At 38.3% G+C, this 16,900-nt stretch overlaps 1 protein-coding gene across 1 annotated transcript in view; it reads left to right on the top strand.

Moving 5' to 3' along the window:
• The window catches only part of DPP6 (dipeptidyl peptidase like 6), a gene marked incomplete at both ends in the record, with an annotated part of 413,796 nt that overhangs the window by 359,726 nt on the left and 37,170 nt on the right, over positions 1 to 16,900 (top strand). Inside the window, 7 exons of the mRNA XM_080340056.1 lie at positions 295 to 392; positions 4,333 to 4,456; positions 5,343 to 5,381; positions 11,570 to 11,677; positions 12,268 to 12,359; positions 14,030 to 14,077; positions 16,204 to 16,322. Coding sequence (XP_080196182.1) covers positions 295 to 392; positions 4,333 to 4,456; positions 5,343 to 5,381; positions 11,570 to 11,677; positions 12,268 to 12,359; positions 14,030 to 14,077; positions 16,204 to 16,322 — 628 coding nt within the window. The remainder of the gene's footprint in view (positions 1 to 294; positions 393 to 4,332; positions 4,457 to 5,342; positions 5,382 to 11,569; positions 11,678 to 12,267; positions 12,360 to 14,029; positions 14,078 to 16,203; positions 16,323 to 16,900) is intronic.

Genomic DNA, 16,900 nt, shown 5'->3' with positions numbered 1-16,900 from the left:
GACAACCTTTTCTCAAAAGATACATAAAATAATAATATGTCTGGTCACTATGAAAAGTAGCATCTTTTACCAAGGCTAGAGGTGTCCTAAGTAAAGTTACCCCTTGATTGTGCCTACCTACCTCTCCATACCTCTGTGCCATGTCATTGCAGTTTTCCTGTGAATCACCAAGGCAGTCCAGTCTGTACGCTCAATGGGATTTAATTTTATAACTCAAGGGGATTATAAAATGATAAGTGAAAACCATTCTGTGTTGCATAAGATATGTTAATTTATTTTTACTTTAAAATCCAGGCTGGTATGGAAAATCCAACTATTTCTTTGCACGTGATTGGTCTGAATGGACCTACCCATGACCTGGAAATGACTCCACCAGATGATCAGAGAATGAGGTAGGTGCTTTCTAGCCCTGGGATGCTGGACCCTCTTTCTCTCAGGGTTTTTAATCAGACCTTGACTTTTTTCAAGATGGTCTTTCTCTGCCACTCTTAAATAGTTTTATTTTGTGTAAATCTGCTTACAATTTTTCAAATTGTTTTTCTTCTTACATGTATTTTTTTAGAACATTATTATTTTTTTACTTGAAAATGCTGTGGCCCAGGCTAACTTCAGAGTAGCATTATTTTTAGAGAATTTGTCAGAATGTCCCCAGATCCATAGGAACACATGAATTGCACACGTAATCACAGGAATTGTAAAGGGGGTACTGTCTGCAGCCTGTGTGAAAGACCATGAAATAGAAACAGGACGGCCCTATAACATAGCAAACACAAGCTCACTGCTTCGGGACATAAACAAAGGAATGAAACCAGGTGGAGATTCTGGAAATACATTGCCAAATCCATACTAAATATAAGAGCAAAAGCTCATTGCAGTTTCTAGGGCAAGTGTGTTTTAGAAGTTGGCCTGCAATTCAACCAACTGCTTTGACACCGTTTTTCTAATTATGTGCTTAAGTCTGCATTTAGAAAGAGTTTAAAAGTTTGACTTGAACTTCAATGTGTGGTCAAAGCTTGAGTTTCGTTTATAGGTCTGTGAACACTTGAAAGGAAGATCATGTTGTTCAGGAGAGAAACAGCTTTAGCTAATGCGTGGCACTGCTCCCTGCAAAGCTCAGAATTAGAATCCAAATCCAGGTTTCAGTAACTTTAATTCAAACTTGAAATAGCTTTATATCAGGCCCAGAGAAATCAGATTCTGATTCCATGTCTAAAGTATCCATAGTGACCCCTCCAAATGTAATGCTGCAAGATTATCCTTCCTAGGTTCAGCACTTCGTTGTGTAGGAGTATCCAACCAACAGGTGTGCTCACAGGTTTTTAATGATCACTAAATTAAATTGCTCAATCTGTGTTTCCAGTGACAATAAAGACAGAGTAGAGCACAAAACTAAAGAAACAAGGCAGTTTGGAGGGCAGGGGAGAATGCAGGGATGATCTTCATGATGCACAGTAAACATATAGGGCCTATGTATAGGCCGTGTAGTCATCTGATGCGAGGATACAAAACCAGTCAGATTATGCACAGTGGGAGTTGCCTTTCTTTGCTGGGAAAGTTAGTGTCAGCCTCAGAACATGTTTTCCCTGAATAATTCTAAAGTATTCCGAATCTATTTATGCAACAAAAGATATATATGATCTGTCACCAAACCAAATGGGCATAGCTGCACTTGCCTTTCAGAAAAACAACTTCAGACTTGTACACAACAGGCAGCCATTCGAGATCAGAGGATCCCCATCACAGTATTGCAATCACAGTATCAGAACGACGGCTCCTGGACAATATCATTTTTCTGGTGCTAGCATGATCTGTAAACAGAAAGACTCAGAAATGTTTTAATTATAGTAATAACTTGAGACGTCAGGATTCAAGTGTTATTAATGAATTTGTCATATATGGTTATGGGTGGTTGTAATTTACTTGGTTGCAATCAATATTGTAAAATGATGCAAAGTATATCTTAATTAATTAGCCTCTGTATATTTCATCAAAACCATGGTGATTTCCATCCCTAGGGCATGATATAAGTAGTGCTGCTAGAGCATTAGGAATGCATTTTCATTATGCATATGTTTTCTGAAATGAGAGGATTAGTGTGATAACATTTCATTAAAATAGACAAGAGGAATGTAACGTACACTTAGTTACAGAAGACAGTTTCAAGGAAGGAGAGGAAGCTGATGATAAGGATCTTCAAGAAGAGTGGTCCTATCGGAAGCATTTCAATGTACTCAATCTGTTCACACAGATGATACATGGACAGAACGGTGCTTCTTGGTGTTCTTTTTATGTGGAGCAAAGTGGTTTATTACAATTAATAAAGCTGAGAATAAAGTGGAGATATGCCAGGGTCTTTTTTCTTTCAGAATTAAAGAAAGTCAGAAATCTTCCACAGAACTGGGATATTTTTCAGTTAAAAAAAAAAAAAAAAAAGGCAAAGCTGATGATGGGAAACACATTTCATGGGGAAAGATACAATTTTGATAATATTTTCTTTTTTAGAAATCTTTCATTCTGAGCATTTTTGCCAATTTTCTCCAATGCCATGTTTTTTTTACTCTAAGACTGGAAAAATAACTATACAAGTATCTGCAGTTGTCTGCTGGCTGCCATATCTGTGGACTTGATGGCTTGAAGAGGCTTCGAAGAGAAATTGAGACTCCGTGCCCATCTCTGGGGTTGTAGGGAAGATATTGGCCTTAAATAATAATTAAAGTTTCTGAGAAAGAACTGTGGCACCTGTGTTCAAATAGTAAGAGGAATGTAAAAAGTGAATGTATGTTGTTCAAACTTTAAATTGGATTTATGGAAAAAATGCTCCAAGCCACAACATGTTCTAAATTCACATTCCTTTTATGGGGATACTGAATCTGCTCAGTTAATTTTGGAGAGAAAGAAGAGATGGTTATACAGTTTAATTCTGCTTTGTTGTTTCTTTTTCCTCTTAGGGCCTATGCTGTTGCTGATAAAGAGTAAAATTACAATTTTATTTCAGGCACTGAATTCTCAGACTGCTGTTGTCTCACCTGGAAGTATTCTTCCTTCCAGTGCAGTGGATGCAATCATTGAGGTCTTTTGTTACTTTTCCCCAGCCAAATTCAGGCACTAAATATTACTGAAAACTACAAAATCAATTTCCAACTTGTTATTTTGCTAGACAAACGGGTCTTTGTTGCTTTTGCCCTTTCTCTTCTGTATATGCAGGAGCGCTTGCCAGAACACAAAGTACTCTCCAGTGACACGGCACATTAATTCCAATGAGAACAACAATTCCTTATACATATTTTATAGCAAACAAATGAACTAATAAATTTTTTATAGACTGTATGCAGTGAAAAGTCATATTTTAATTTAAGGGTGTCTTTGGCCCACATAGCCCAGCAGTATATCATAACATCAGCAGTATATTATAACATCACCAGCTTTGTCATCTCAGCCAGAGTTTTAAGCCACAGATAAATTGATGAAGCCCTGAGTTGCTGCAGAGGTGGACATCTGTGAGTACCACTGCAGACCAGCTCTGAGACAATGACCACCGCTGTATTTATTTGTGACCCTGCATTTTCCAGCCCAGCCAAAGTGGTTTCATTGCTCGCTATTACATAAACCTTCTCCTGTGTCATCTAGGGCAAGATATTGATTACAGGACTGTGCAGCCCACACTGGTGATTTCCTCCAAGTATTATCACAACCTGAATATGTCCAGCAATAGAGGATGGTACAAGGATTGTGGGATGGTTGTTTTGCCAATGCAAACTGTCACATCCCTGCTGATGTCTTTATGGGAATCAGCTGCATCTGCTTTGTAGAAACCCTCCTCTCTCTAAATTCTATCTTCTTGCTATTTTCATTTTAATACAACACTCATGGATATTGTGGTGTGCAGTAGGGATATTTAAATGCTATTAAGTCTTCAGAAGCATAAAGAATCCAACCACTGGCAGTGATAGGTCTGAGCCAGCCAGTTAGTGTGCTCAGAATGGAAATGGTTTGCAATTTCTTTTCTACCTGTGCATAAATTTGTAGCTCCAAGCGTTTCAGTCCTTCTTGGAAGATGAAATAGCTTGAAAGATTCTTTATCTCAGCATTCACCTCATCTTTGAAAATGACTTTCAGAAGTGGCAGATAAAACACCTGTACAGCCCTAAAAATGGCATTTTTAGGGTTTGAAATCCACACAAAAGGAAGCCCAGAGACATCAAGACACAGCATTCTTAATAACCAGAGATCTCTCCTGGACCGTTTACCTGCAGCAGCCTCCAACTGCTCTGCCGTGTGGCGATTCATTAGGATGTCAGTATTGTGACTTGGTTTCTGTGTGTCTGTTTGCAGGGACTACTACATAACCATGGTGAAATGGGCAACCAGCACCAAGGTGGCAGTAAACTGGCTGAACAGGGCCCAGAACGTGTCAATCCTGACGCTCTGCGATGCCACCACGGGAGTCTGCACAAAGGTAGGAGAGATGAGACCAATGGTCATTTTTTACCGGTTTTCACAACCTATGCAAGGAGAAAGTATTTCAGTTTTCTTACCTTGCAACCCAGCAGCTGGCACACATTTATTTAGGCAGACACATAATACAAACAATGTTTGCAATATTTACTTCTTTTTTTTTTTTATTTTACATGATTGTAAAAAGCCAGGAGCAATGTGTCCCTGCACACATTCTGTGTGTATGTGTAAGAGACTGGCTATTTGTCTTGAAATAACTGTATGCGTGCACAAGCACACACACATCAATAGTTTGTAACCTGGATATCTTTGCAGCATCCTAGTTTAATGGCGTTATATATATTTAATTACATTACAAATGGCTCATGCTAATCTACACACAATTTCATTTTAGTTAACGCCTTTTATAGACATACTAATGTGAGTGATGTATTGATATAGCCTGTGTAAGTATTAGCACATACCATCTTTTAAACTGGCATAGGTGTTTCCACAGTAAAAATGTGTTCTGATATATCTGTCCCTTGAAAAAAGATGATGCAATACTGTGCACAAAGCACAGGGCAGAACCTTTTCTTATAATAACAACTTTTATTTCAACCTTCATTTTCTTCTTAACAAGCTTTGTTTCTTAGGGGATTCATGTATCTTGTGTATTTATGTGTTTTGCCTGTGTGAGTAAAATGCTTTCCTGAATGAGCATGTGCATATTCATCAGAGAGGAAAGGCAAGGAGAGCAGTCACTGGGTTATACTCCCGAAACACATATTTAAGCAGTTTTCTTGTGCTTCTGCACAACTTTTCAGACTCAATCCAACTGCTTCCTGCACTGCTAAGTAAAATGTAATACACAAAGTATGGTATTTAATGATCTTATTTTGTTTTAGAAACATGAAGATGAAAGTGAAGGCTGGCTGCACAGACAGGTAACAGTGATCTTCTCTTTGCGGTCAAGTTTTTGGTAGGTTTTCTTTCTTTTTTTTTCCCCCCAAAGAAAAAAACTGATTTCCAGACCCGAGAAAGTCACTTGGAAGATGACATGGTTTATATTACAGAAAACAGTTTCCAGGTAATAAACAAGTTCTTATTGAAGATGCCATCTTCTCTGGTATGTCCCACAGTTCATAGCCTGTAATTTACTTGGGTTTGAAAGAGGTGAAAAGCTGATGCTGGTGGAAATTCACCCACTGATGGTGTCTGTGTGACACTTGTCAGCCTCAGGGGCAGTCCTATATACTGTATGTTGAGACTGATGAAGAATTCAAGCAGTACGGTGCTTATTTTGTGGTCTTCTGGAAAGGAAAGAAGTCCACTGTTGAAAACAGATCATAGGTCAGTTTATTAAAAGTGCCTATGTCCATTTAGAGACAAAATCATGCAGATAGGACTTTTAAGTCATTTAAGCTAAATTTGGCAAAATTATCTTTATTACTCTGCAGGTGTTTGCATATGCAAGAAAGGTGAAAAATAAAATTGAAGTGTTGATGAGGTAATTAAAAAAATGAGAGCTTGCATAGTGCATAGAATGGGGAGACACTATCTGATGCAGTTTAATATCCTGTTTTAACAGACAACTGTGTCATGTAATTCTTCTGACACTGTAACTTGTGTGTAATACTTTTATATTGTATGGCTATGTGCTGCCATCCCTTAAATGAAATAAAACAAAGATGAAAATAAACTCTGAAAAAAATAGAAATAGGATAGAAAATCTAAACCCTCAAAAAGTTTTGATTTATGGGATTTTTCTTCTTTTTGTTGGTTTTTTTGTTTGTTTGTTTTTCAGAAAAAGGTTTTTTTTTTTCAACTTAAGTCTATATAAAACCTCTTCATTTCCAGCACATAAATCTCTGAAAGATCATTTATAACACTTCTCCAGCAGTCAGTTTGTGAAGTGACCTCAGATTTGATTAAGCTGTTCTCTCGAGAGAAGCTGCTGATGCCAATTCAGCCACAACACTGAACTGTTTTTCATAGGATACGACAACACCAGACAGGGAGTAGCATGTCAGATTAAGATCTTGTAGTATATTTTTTCCAAGTACAGATTTAAAGCATTTCACATTTTTCGTCACAGATTGTTCACAGGATCCAAGAATCTGTAGAAACTGCAGTACAACTATCTCCTCTAGTCCAATGGCTGTCCTACAGCAACAGGCTATGGCTAATCAGAAGAAATAGATTCTGTGCTACAAGTATTTCAAATAATCTTTCACTGGTATGCTCGGGTATAGAATAAAGATGCTGCTGAAGTATTCTTTACATTCATAAGGACAGTGTTGGCTTGAATAGGAAACAAAAGCTTCAAAGAGAAAGAGAAAATTAAATTACCTATATCTTGTATCTTAAAAAAAAAAAAAAAAAAGAAAAGAAAAGAAAAAGATACATTAAGGGATTAATTTATTTTATAAATCCGAGGATGGTTTTAATCCTTTCTCTGCTATTTACTGGGACTTCTATTAATACAGTATAGTAGAACTTCTGTTCTCACACTGCTATGGTTTTCTAGTCATTTACCTACTACATGAACAGGCATTAAAAGATGGTGCTTTGTCCTGAACAACCTCAGTAAATGATCTGTCAGTCTCTAACAGGCCTGCTCCAGGGAAATATAGTTTGCTTTACTACATCTCCAAACATTGTATGCTTTGTTTGAGGTTAGAAAAGGGTGTTCACTGCAGCCAAATGAGTCAGACATCAGTACTAAACTAAAGGAACATTTGCTGTGGATTTGGAGACATTTGATAGCACTGTTCGACAGCTTTTTCTAAGAGTCTGAAGAATTACAGAGCTCTTTCACCTGTATTTCTGACAACAAAATTACCTAAAATTCTAGTTTTGACTGAATATATGATTACTAGGATAATTGTATTCTCTATATTTACCTTTTTCTCTATGACACATTGATCTAGATAACTGGAAAGTTATTTTCATGGCATGTGTGTCTGACTGAGAATGATGTGAAAATGTGAAATGCTCATGTGAGTCCCTTAACCTCTTTAAATAGGAGATCCATTGCACATTAGGCAGCTACTGAAGGAGCTCAGGAGCATGTCTCAGCTCAGGATGAAGACTCCTTGGTTGCGACATTTTAATATAGGTGTATTCATAGGAGTCGGGTGCCTAATTCCCGCTGTAGACAGCCAGTGTGGTCACACAGTCAATGGACCTCAAACATGATCCAGCCCACCCTGAAGAAGACACCCACTGCCTGGCCGGCCAACTTGCTCTGTATACACCATTGACTAGATTGGCTCTTGAGAAGTCCCCCAAATTTTAATCAGTAAGACCGAGGAATCTAACTGCTTGCCTCATTCTTTAAAATACTCATTCAGAGTACTCCATACACCTGGTTTGAAAAGCATACAGGAGCTTTACCTTTTTCTTGGGGATTTAAGTGCATCTGGTCTTCTTGGAATAGGGGCAAACTTCATAGTACACTGTGAGCAAGAGACAAGGAGAGAAAAACATCAGGATCAGAAGGTACGAGGAACATGAAGGAGTCTCCAAGGATGACAGGGTTGATTTTTTCAGTCGTCTGAAATACTAAGAGATCTGAGATAGGGCATACAACCCATTAATTTGAATTTTGTTGTTGTTGTTGTCGTAGTTTGGTAATTCCATAACCCTCCTGTGTATGGAGGGTCATAGTAAATGATTTTGTGTTATCTTCAAGAGTGAATTTTATTCAAGTTCAAAATCTTTGGAGAGCCTCTCTCCAACATAGGCAAAGAGAAACACTGCTGTCACTGTCTGTGTAGCTGAAAAATAGGATATATGACCCAAAATACAATGACAAATATCCAGTGTCTGCACAGGTTTTGCTAGAAAGTATCTGACACTCCTTGTCAGATGATATGGCCAGTGTTTTCAAACCTTTTGCACAAACAAGAACAGGCAGAGGTTCACCAAAATTGCCTAGGGACTTTGAAAGTTTTCAGTGCTTTTATTTATGTATTTGCTTGTGTACTTCTCAGCATAAAAGCCATGAACTTTACTGATACTTTTGCTTAAATATAAAAATTCTTTGAAACAGCAACTATAGCTGTAAACAATTTTGTTTCAATTTTTGTGAAGAAGCCATTTTCTAATAGTGCCATTGATGGTCATATACAGACAATGAGTCAGCAAGGGAGAAATAAGACAATTTCTGAACACCTTCTGAGGATAAACTTTACTGACATTTTAATTCATTTATTTATTTAGTTGTTAATACGGCCTGAACAAATTTAATTATAAACCAGGGTGTAATTTCAACTCCACCAGAGGCTGTAGGCTTTGACATTGATGTTGGCAAGACCAGGAGGTTACCACAAAATTGTTTAGTGACATGTAACCTCCAAAACTGCCTGCGTGGGCTGGCTGGCCTCCCCTGACAACAATTTCTTTGGGTTGCATTTCTGTTTCCAGTCCTCCTATTTCCCTCATGGTTCAGATCATCTCAGTTTGAAACTGCAGACTTTTTCTCTGTCAAAAGTTGAGATGCTGAAAATCTCACATCATTTTTCTTTTACAACACTCTTGCCTTAATCCTGGCAAATTATAATGATTCTTACACATACTTAATAGGTGGTATGAACATAGATTTTTAAAATAAAAGCAGAGTTCAGAGAAACTTACAAGACTGACTTTTTCACCTTGTAAAGCCCTTCTGTCATGTAACAACCACATAATAGACCTAATGTTGCCCTAAGACACAGGATACAGCAGAAATAAGACCCAGAGTGTCATAATCCAAATACTCAAATTCTTCTGCCAGAGCTAACAAAGCAGCTTCTGGCTACAAACAGATTCTTTGATGTTTAAATGAAAAGTCCTGATTTCATCCAGTGGAGGGGATCAGTACCCAGAAGCACAATCTCCTCCTCTCTCTAATTGATGAGCCTGTATTTTGGTGCAGGTGCCCTGGCTTCAGAGATGTGATGTACCCAAGCACAGATGAACATGGGGACAGGGATGGAGGGTGAAGCTCATGGGCTGAATGTGACAAGGGATGGAAAGAGATCTTGTCCCTGTGCCCAGAAGAGGAGGTGACTTCATTGTCGCAGTAAAGCCGATGTACATTTTCAACAGTTTGTTGAATTTCAGCAAAGTGTTTGTCAAAATGCAAAGGATTAAAAGGATTTATGTCACGCCTATCTGTTTATCAGAACTATGACCCTGTGGCACTCCAAGTATTAGGATATTTCCCTAATCTCTTATTATTTTCAAGGAGGGCTCTTCTATTCTAGTTTTCTGAGATTCAGTCAATAATAGTCAACCAAATGCTCTAACTGTATCACATAGAGAATGTTTTAATTATGTGTCCAGTGTAGCTCCATGCAGTATAAAATCCTGTACCAAAAGCCTTTCAGCCTGACATCCCCCAGTTGCTATCTGGGATAAGTGACCCTCTCTGTCAAGATCCTAAACAAAGTTCTGGTTGTATTAATGCATTTTCTTTCCAGCAACAGGAACATGTGAATAGGCTCTCTCATAATATCAGCCGAGTGCTAAAGTTTCAGATCTGTCATCTGTGCCATCTACCTCCTTCCCCTGTAACTCTGAATGAACCTCAAACTAATCTGCACAACGTCTGCTCTCACTGGCAGAGACGTATTGCTGGAATATATAATGCAGTAGGCACAGATACAGAAGTATAGGGTGAACTCATTGCTATTTACCTCAGTAAAGGAAAATCTGTCGAGCAGAAGGCTTGCCCAAGTTATCACAGTTGTTTTTCAGTGAGGTTTCTCCTGTCATGAAAGACATTTGGAAATAATATAGTCTCATGTTTCAGGTTTCAGAACAATGTCAGAAACAAATTAAACCATTATTTCATAGAGCTGCAACAAGCTGTAAATGGGAATATTTTAAAATATACTGAAAACATGAACAGGGGAAAATAAAAGGAAAAACAAACAGTTTCAACACTTAACACCGTTGATAAATCTGTTAAGTAGTGGAAAAGGATTAATCAGTAAAGGACTGGGAGGAAAGCATACAGCAAGAACAATATGTTAGCTTATGCGAAATAAAACTGTGTATTTATTTGCTGTAGGTGTTTGCGTTATCCACATGTCTCTTGGTACAACCAAGTTCTTTCTGGTTCAGTGTGGTGTCTGGACACATGCCAAACAGAAAGCCAAGGTGTTTGAGTAACAGTGAACCAAAGGAGGACCTAGAAGAGGCTGAGCAACAGCTTTCCTGTTGATGGCCCTTGAAGAAGAAGGATCAATAAAGCTGGGCCGGGGAAGGCAGGGTTCAGCCAGTCCCAGAACAGCCTGATATCACATTCAGCAGAAGTTCAGCTCTTGTTTTAGTTGCAGCCATTCAAGATTCAGAGTAGAGAAGCTTCATCTAACCAGTTCCCTTGGTACAGTGCTACTGTGTCACAACATATGGACCATCCTTCTGCTTTCCCTTGTAATCTGCTGTTCAACCATCTCCTGCAGTGGAGACTTCCAGTGTGCCTTGGGGTTCTTGTACAAAAAGAAGACAAAGACCCTTCCAGGAAATGCTGGCTTGCCATATGTGATGTTTGATTTTCTTCTACTGTGTCTCTTCTGTCTCTGGTTGAAAGTTCTAGTCACTCAATAAAAGTCAATCATCACGTGCACTGGGGACCTCTGTGTTGAAGAGAGTTTGCAAGATATTCTCCCCTTCGTAAATAATTCAGTGAAATAAGCATTTGTAAGAGAGCAGGAAAATACAACAGTTAGTTGCTGTTAGTGGTGTTTCCTCAAGGACAGGAATAGATCAGTTCTTCCTGCAGAGTAAACAGGGTTTGTCATACTTGTGCTGGAGAGATTCAGACCATTTCTAAAGGCTTTATTCCAACTGCCCCAAGCAGTCAACTGCCTATGTGTACTTTTTGCTTTGCAAATGGGAGTTGACTTTCTAGACAAGGAACTCTCCTTGATCTCTGTGTCCCTGTCTTCCACAGCTGAAGGCTGTCAGCTTTCCCAAGAGCAAGAAGCAATAAACTTCAAAACTTTCTTCAGTTTTCAGTGGGCTTTTTGTTTGCTCAGGTTGCTGTTAAAGACCTCTCTGTATTTCACTGGTTTTTGCAGTGATGATCAATTTTAATACAATAAATTAGTGGTAATACAAGCTTTAAATTTGCCCCTTACAGAATGAAGAACCAATTTTTTCCAAGGACGGTCGGAAGTTTTTCTTTGTCCGAGCCATTCCCCAGGGAGGACGCGGAAAGTTCTACCACATTGCCATGTCATCATCACAGGTGACTCACTCATTGCCACTGCTTTGGGTCTTACCTGAAGCAGAAAGCAATAAAAAGTAGTATCTCTTCTTGTATCAGTGAGATTGGAAGGTGCAAATGCAGAATGTGGGTCTTGTGCATAAAAGAAAACCATTAGTGATGCTTTATTGGACATTAGATGACATGAATTTCCAACTGAGATACTTAGAAGAGAAGGTCAACTGACTGTCTCGTTCCAAACAGTACCATTGCTTTGGTTTGTTTTTTTAATACCTTCTTAGTTGTACATAAATAAGTAAATCCCTGCACTGCCATAAGGGATTAATCAGAAGCCTATGGGCATGCTGGATTAGAGGAAGAGGTTTGAAGCTGTTCTGTACTGAATTCATCCCATTATCTTCAGCAGAGTTATGGTTAAGATAATTCTCACTTTCTATTATTTCTATGCCTGAAAATTCACAGAAATAGCAGGGGGAGGGGTGGAAATTGCAGATGATGGTTTATTTTTAATAAGGAATGGAGTCAAAAGAGCTCCCTTTTTCAGAAGAGGAGCTCTGCTCAGATAACTTATTTTAAGAATAAAGAAATCTAATTCTCTTTTCTTTTGGCAGCCCAATAGTAGCGGCGACACCTTACAATCTATTACATCTGGTGACTGGGATGTCACAAAGATATTGGCATATGATGAAAAGAGGCATAAAATGTAAGTAAACTTTGGTCTGACAAATCAGTCTCCTCCTTTGTTTGGCCCTGGACTATAGGGTTAGTAACAATGGTGTTGTGTATGTGTCTGAAATGCATGAACATAAGGAGATGGAGATAGGAGAGCAGGACAAGCTGGCTCTATTTAGGCTTAACCTCTCACACCGTTACATATATCTTGTGTTATTTTGATTTTCTCTGTTCAAAATTCTTCCAGTGACTGTTACATATGTTTGTGTAGGGGAGTGATTTATCCTGCTGCAGCTTCTGATAGTCAATTTTAAAGATAGTAAATTTTAAAAAGAATCCTTTATTGACCTGCAAAACTATCAATGCATTAGAAAAACAGTATTTAGTTAGAATACAAAACAAACAAAACCAAAAATACCCACCTTCTTCAAACTTGCCCTTATCCTTGTAAAATAACTTCTTTATATATTTACGTTTTCAAATACATTTCAATAAATTATGTAAGAAAATATTTGGAAGGCTTTCTGGAATCAAATACCATATCAATTCCTTTCCAGACAAAGTTTCAGGTGGATACAAGGCTCTCACCTCTCAGTTTCTTAAGATCACTGAACAACTGAGTAAAAAGTCTCTGGAATATGATAAACTTTGAATGGTTATCAAGACCATGCTGATCCTTCAGGCTTTGAATGTCCCCAAGTACAAGCAACTTCAGTATGATATAAGGGTCCTTAACACTTGGCAAAGCTAAGTAGCAAACTAGCACTGAAGTCTTATTTGCATTTTAACTGGCCAGTCAAGCAGAAAACACCACATACAATTTGTGCAATCCACATGTACATCTCAGCAAGTGCAGCTTTTTGGAAGCAGATTGGCAGGGCTGAACAACCTGTCTGAGTTGTTATTCAGCCCATGGATGCTACATTTGCTCCTCTGGTCTGTCATTATTGTCATGAAATGTATCTGGGGTATCGGTCTGGACCCTGCACGTTGGACTGAGGTTTGGTCACCTCCAGGAGAACATCCCTGTTGCCTTCAGAAGCTGTCCCCACACCACAGGGCTTTCACTGTTTAGCCAGAAAAGATCACTTCAGTCTCAGCACAAAACAAGGGCAAAGAAGTATTCTCCAACTTCTGTCTTCCCTGGAAGTCCAACTCCCTTTTTCAAAGAGGACATTTCAGTGGGTTTCACATAGATAGAATAAAAGATCATAGGTAGGTAGGTAGGTAGGTAGGTAGGTAGGTAGGTAGGTAGGAAGAAAGAAAGAAAGAAAGACAGAAAGAAAGAAAGAAAGAAAGAAAGAAAGAAAGAAAGAAAGAAAAGTGGCCAGAGAAGTAAAAACTGGTTCTAGAGAAAAAAAGAGGGGAAAAAAAAAGTGTTTAAAGGAAATTCTGAGCCATAAATCTTGAGGTAAAAATGCGAATGTCTTTCACTTAATCACTTGATCCTTTTTGATCTGCTGACATGGCCAGTCTGGAACAAAACATTTCCATACTGTTTTAACTGCAGTACTGCCTATGATGTACTTGCTCGAGCCTCTGCAGTGATGTGTCCATCTGTGTGTTTTTCTACCTCATTTAAACTTTCCTTGCCTTTACAAGATCAGGAAAATGGCCATGTGAATGCAGATGCTGTAGCACGAGATACTTGTGAACAACTTTCTAATGATGCAATTGCCTTTCAATTTTTTTCTTCCCCAGTTATTTCCACAGCACAGAAGACTTGCCAAGGAGGCGACATCTATACAGGTATGTGCTTTACTAACTTTACATACAGAATTTCCTGGTTTTTTCAATCTTACACAAACCATTATATAAGTAATTGCAATAGAAACAGTTTCATATGTGTTTGTCTTTCATGGCATTGAAAGATCTTGCAATTTGTCACTGGAGTAGATAGAAGAGCAAAACAATAGTAAGCAAAATGCTTGACTTTTGGAAATGTGGGGGGTTTTAGCAATTTTCTCATTTTATTGCAAATTTTCAATTGGTCTTAAGAATGATAAACTGTCACAAAACTGTCCAACACAGCTGCTTAACACCTGAAAAATTCAGAACTACAGAAACTAATGGTATTATCTGGTTTTATACTTCTAAATAGGAGTTTGTGGAAACGTGATAGCACATCACCTCTTCACAAAATTGAAAAGAAATAACCATATGTTATGTTTGCAAATGTTCTTCTGCAATTCTAGATGACTTTAAGTATCCTCCCTAACTGTATGATGAGTAAAAGACTGGTTTTTTGTCATCTCTTGGGAGTGTAGCCACTGCAAAGTATTGTGGGAGCAGATTACAAAGAGAAGGAAACCCAAGCTTTTAAATAATCATTTTGGAATCATTATTCCATTTGTCCTATTTTCCCTCTCAGTCAGCCTGCTGTCATCTCAGCATTTGCAACAAAGGGCAGAACTGGTGATAGTATCAGTTGATAAGGGGCAGTCAGTACATTTTCTTTCTCTAACATGGTCATACTTTTTTTCCTCAGTGGGAAGGAAAGCAGAGTGAACTAAATTACCTGTAATTGAATCATTTTTTCCCTTTCAAGACTTCTATGCCTGTTCACTGCACTCCACCACTTTTTGAGAATAGCTCAGCTCAGTGTTTATTTTCTTGAAGGAGAAAAAAACAAATCAAAATTATATTGACCATTCCTTTCTATCGCAATGGGGTGAAAATCTCATTTTAAAAGCTGAGCCCAGGCACAGCTGCTCAAGAGCTGCTGGCATGACCCAAACTGCTTCTTGGCACACAGCTCACCCTGGTGCCTCATTAACCTCACCTCCCCATGCAGGCAACAGGGAAAGAGAGGCCTAAAATGTCAACGTCCTTGACCTTACTTTGATTACACAGTGATCTTGGCCTCGCTTCAGGTATTTGATTTCCTGATCTGGGTAGTTTGACTGTCTCTTGTCCCAGCCCAAGAGCGTCAGATCAGCAGCAACCTTGACATATGTTCATTGACCGAACTCCACTGGAGCTCTGACAGCTTATGTCAGATGTAGATCTTTTGGGTTTTTTTCATTTTTGTGTTTGATTTAGTAGCTTTAAACAGGATTTACTTTAGAGACACGGTCTGAGCCTCAACAAGAACCCAAGAGCTATTCACTTCAGTCTCTGTGGCCCTAAACATGTCTTTCTACCTTGAAATGGTAACAAAAACCAGTCATCTGCTTTACAGTAATAGCGAAAAGATCTATTGTTTAGTATTCTTGAAGAAAATGCTATAGCAGTGCAAAATTCTCTTTGTTAATATTTGCTAATAATCTGTAATTCATTCTTCAATGTATAGTAGACTGTTACAAAGCACTCTGAGTGTATGAAAGGCCACATTACATTCTTCAAAAACAGATCGCTAATTACAATCTCTCCTTTTTACTTGGATGTTATAAGAGCAACTATTTAAATCCCCAAAGAGGGCTTTGGTCTCTGAGGCAGCTGCCAGCAAATCAGACCAGTGAGGCAACCAGTAAGAAACTTACAGAAAGCAATTACAGCTCTTTATTGTCTGTTATAATATAACTAGGTGTAGAAATACTGCTCCATTGTTTCATGCCTTCATTCACCAAATTATGACTTCCTCTTGTGGAATTGCAACCATCATTTTCTTTTAAGGACTATACCTTCCTTCATAACCACCTGACCTTGCAAAAAAAGACATCAATATCCTTTTATATATCCTCCATTCAGGCAAAAAAAACCCAACACACCATTACTGCTATTTAAACTCAACCAAATGGAAATGCTTTGTCTCTTACTAGTATTGGACACATTATATTTATGTTCTTGTTCTACAGTACAGTAAGGCTCAAGTAATTTTCCTTCCAGATAACATTTGTTCAATGACCTTCATGGACTTGTATTAACTTTTTCAGCGCAAGCACAAATGGAAACTTCAATAGGCGGTGTCTGTCTTGTGATCTGATCGAAAACTGTACTTATTTCAGTGCATCCTTCAGTCACAATCTGCAATACTTCCTCCTGACATGTGAAGGTATGTTGGATTTCGTTATTGCAGTTGTTGAGCCTTAGGATTTAAAGCCAGCATTGATATCTTTAGATATTCTGTGTACTTGTGGGCAGCTTGCAAGACTGGCCATAAATATCTGGGTCACCTTGATTTTTAAGCATTACTCTTAACATTTATTTTTTTCTTCTGTGTATTTTTATTTTTAACTATAAAACAGTTGTGTGCATCCTTTTTCTGTTCATATCTATTAAAGATAGAGTTACGTTCCTGTAGCTGCTCCAAGTATCCTTAAGTTACCGTAACAGCAAAACCTAGAGGACATAAAACATCAGAAAGTCTGTGAGAGATAAACCGGTGAGGTGAAATTAACTGTGGGTGACTGAGATTGAGTTCCAAATGCATCAACTCGTACCAGTACTGTGAATAGGAGGATTCAAAGTAAGTTAAAATGAAAAGACAGTTTGCCAAGAAAAGGCAGTTTCCACAAAGATACCTACTCGACAACGTAAGTACAGGATATCTTGTGTTTCATTCCTCATTCATCATGAATTTACTTTAACCTGGAGTAATCTACAGGTCCAAGAGAGTTTTCCTGTGTTGAA

The sequence above is a fragment of the Nesoenas mayeri genome, assembly GCF_963082525.1.
Source record: "Nesoenas mayeri genome assembly, chromosome: 2".
NCBI classification, from domain to species: Eukaryota; Metazoa; Chordata; class Aves; order Columbiformes; family Columbidae; genus Nesoenas; species Nesoenas mayeri.
The sequence above is the reverse complement of the archived record's forward strand: the minus strand, read 5'-3'. Positions and strand labels throughout refer to the sequence as shown.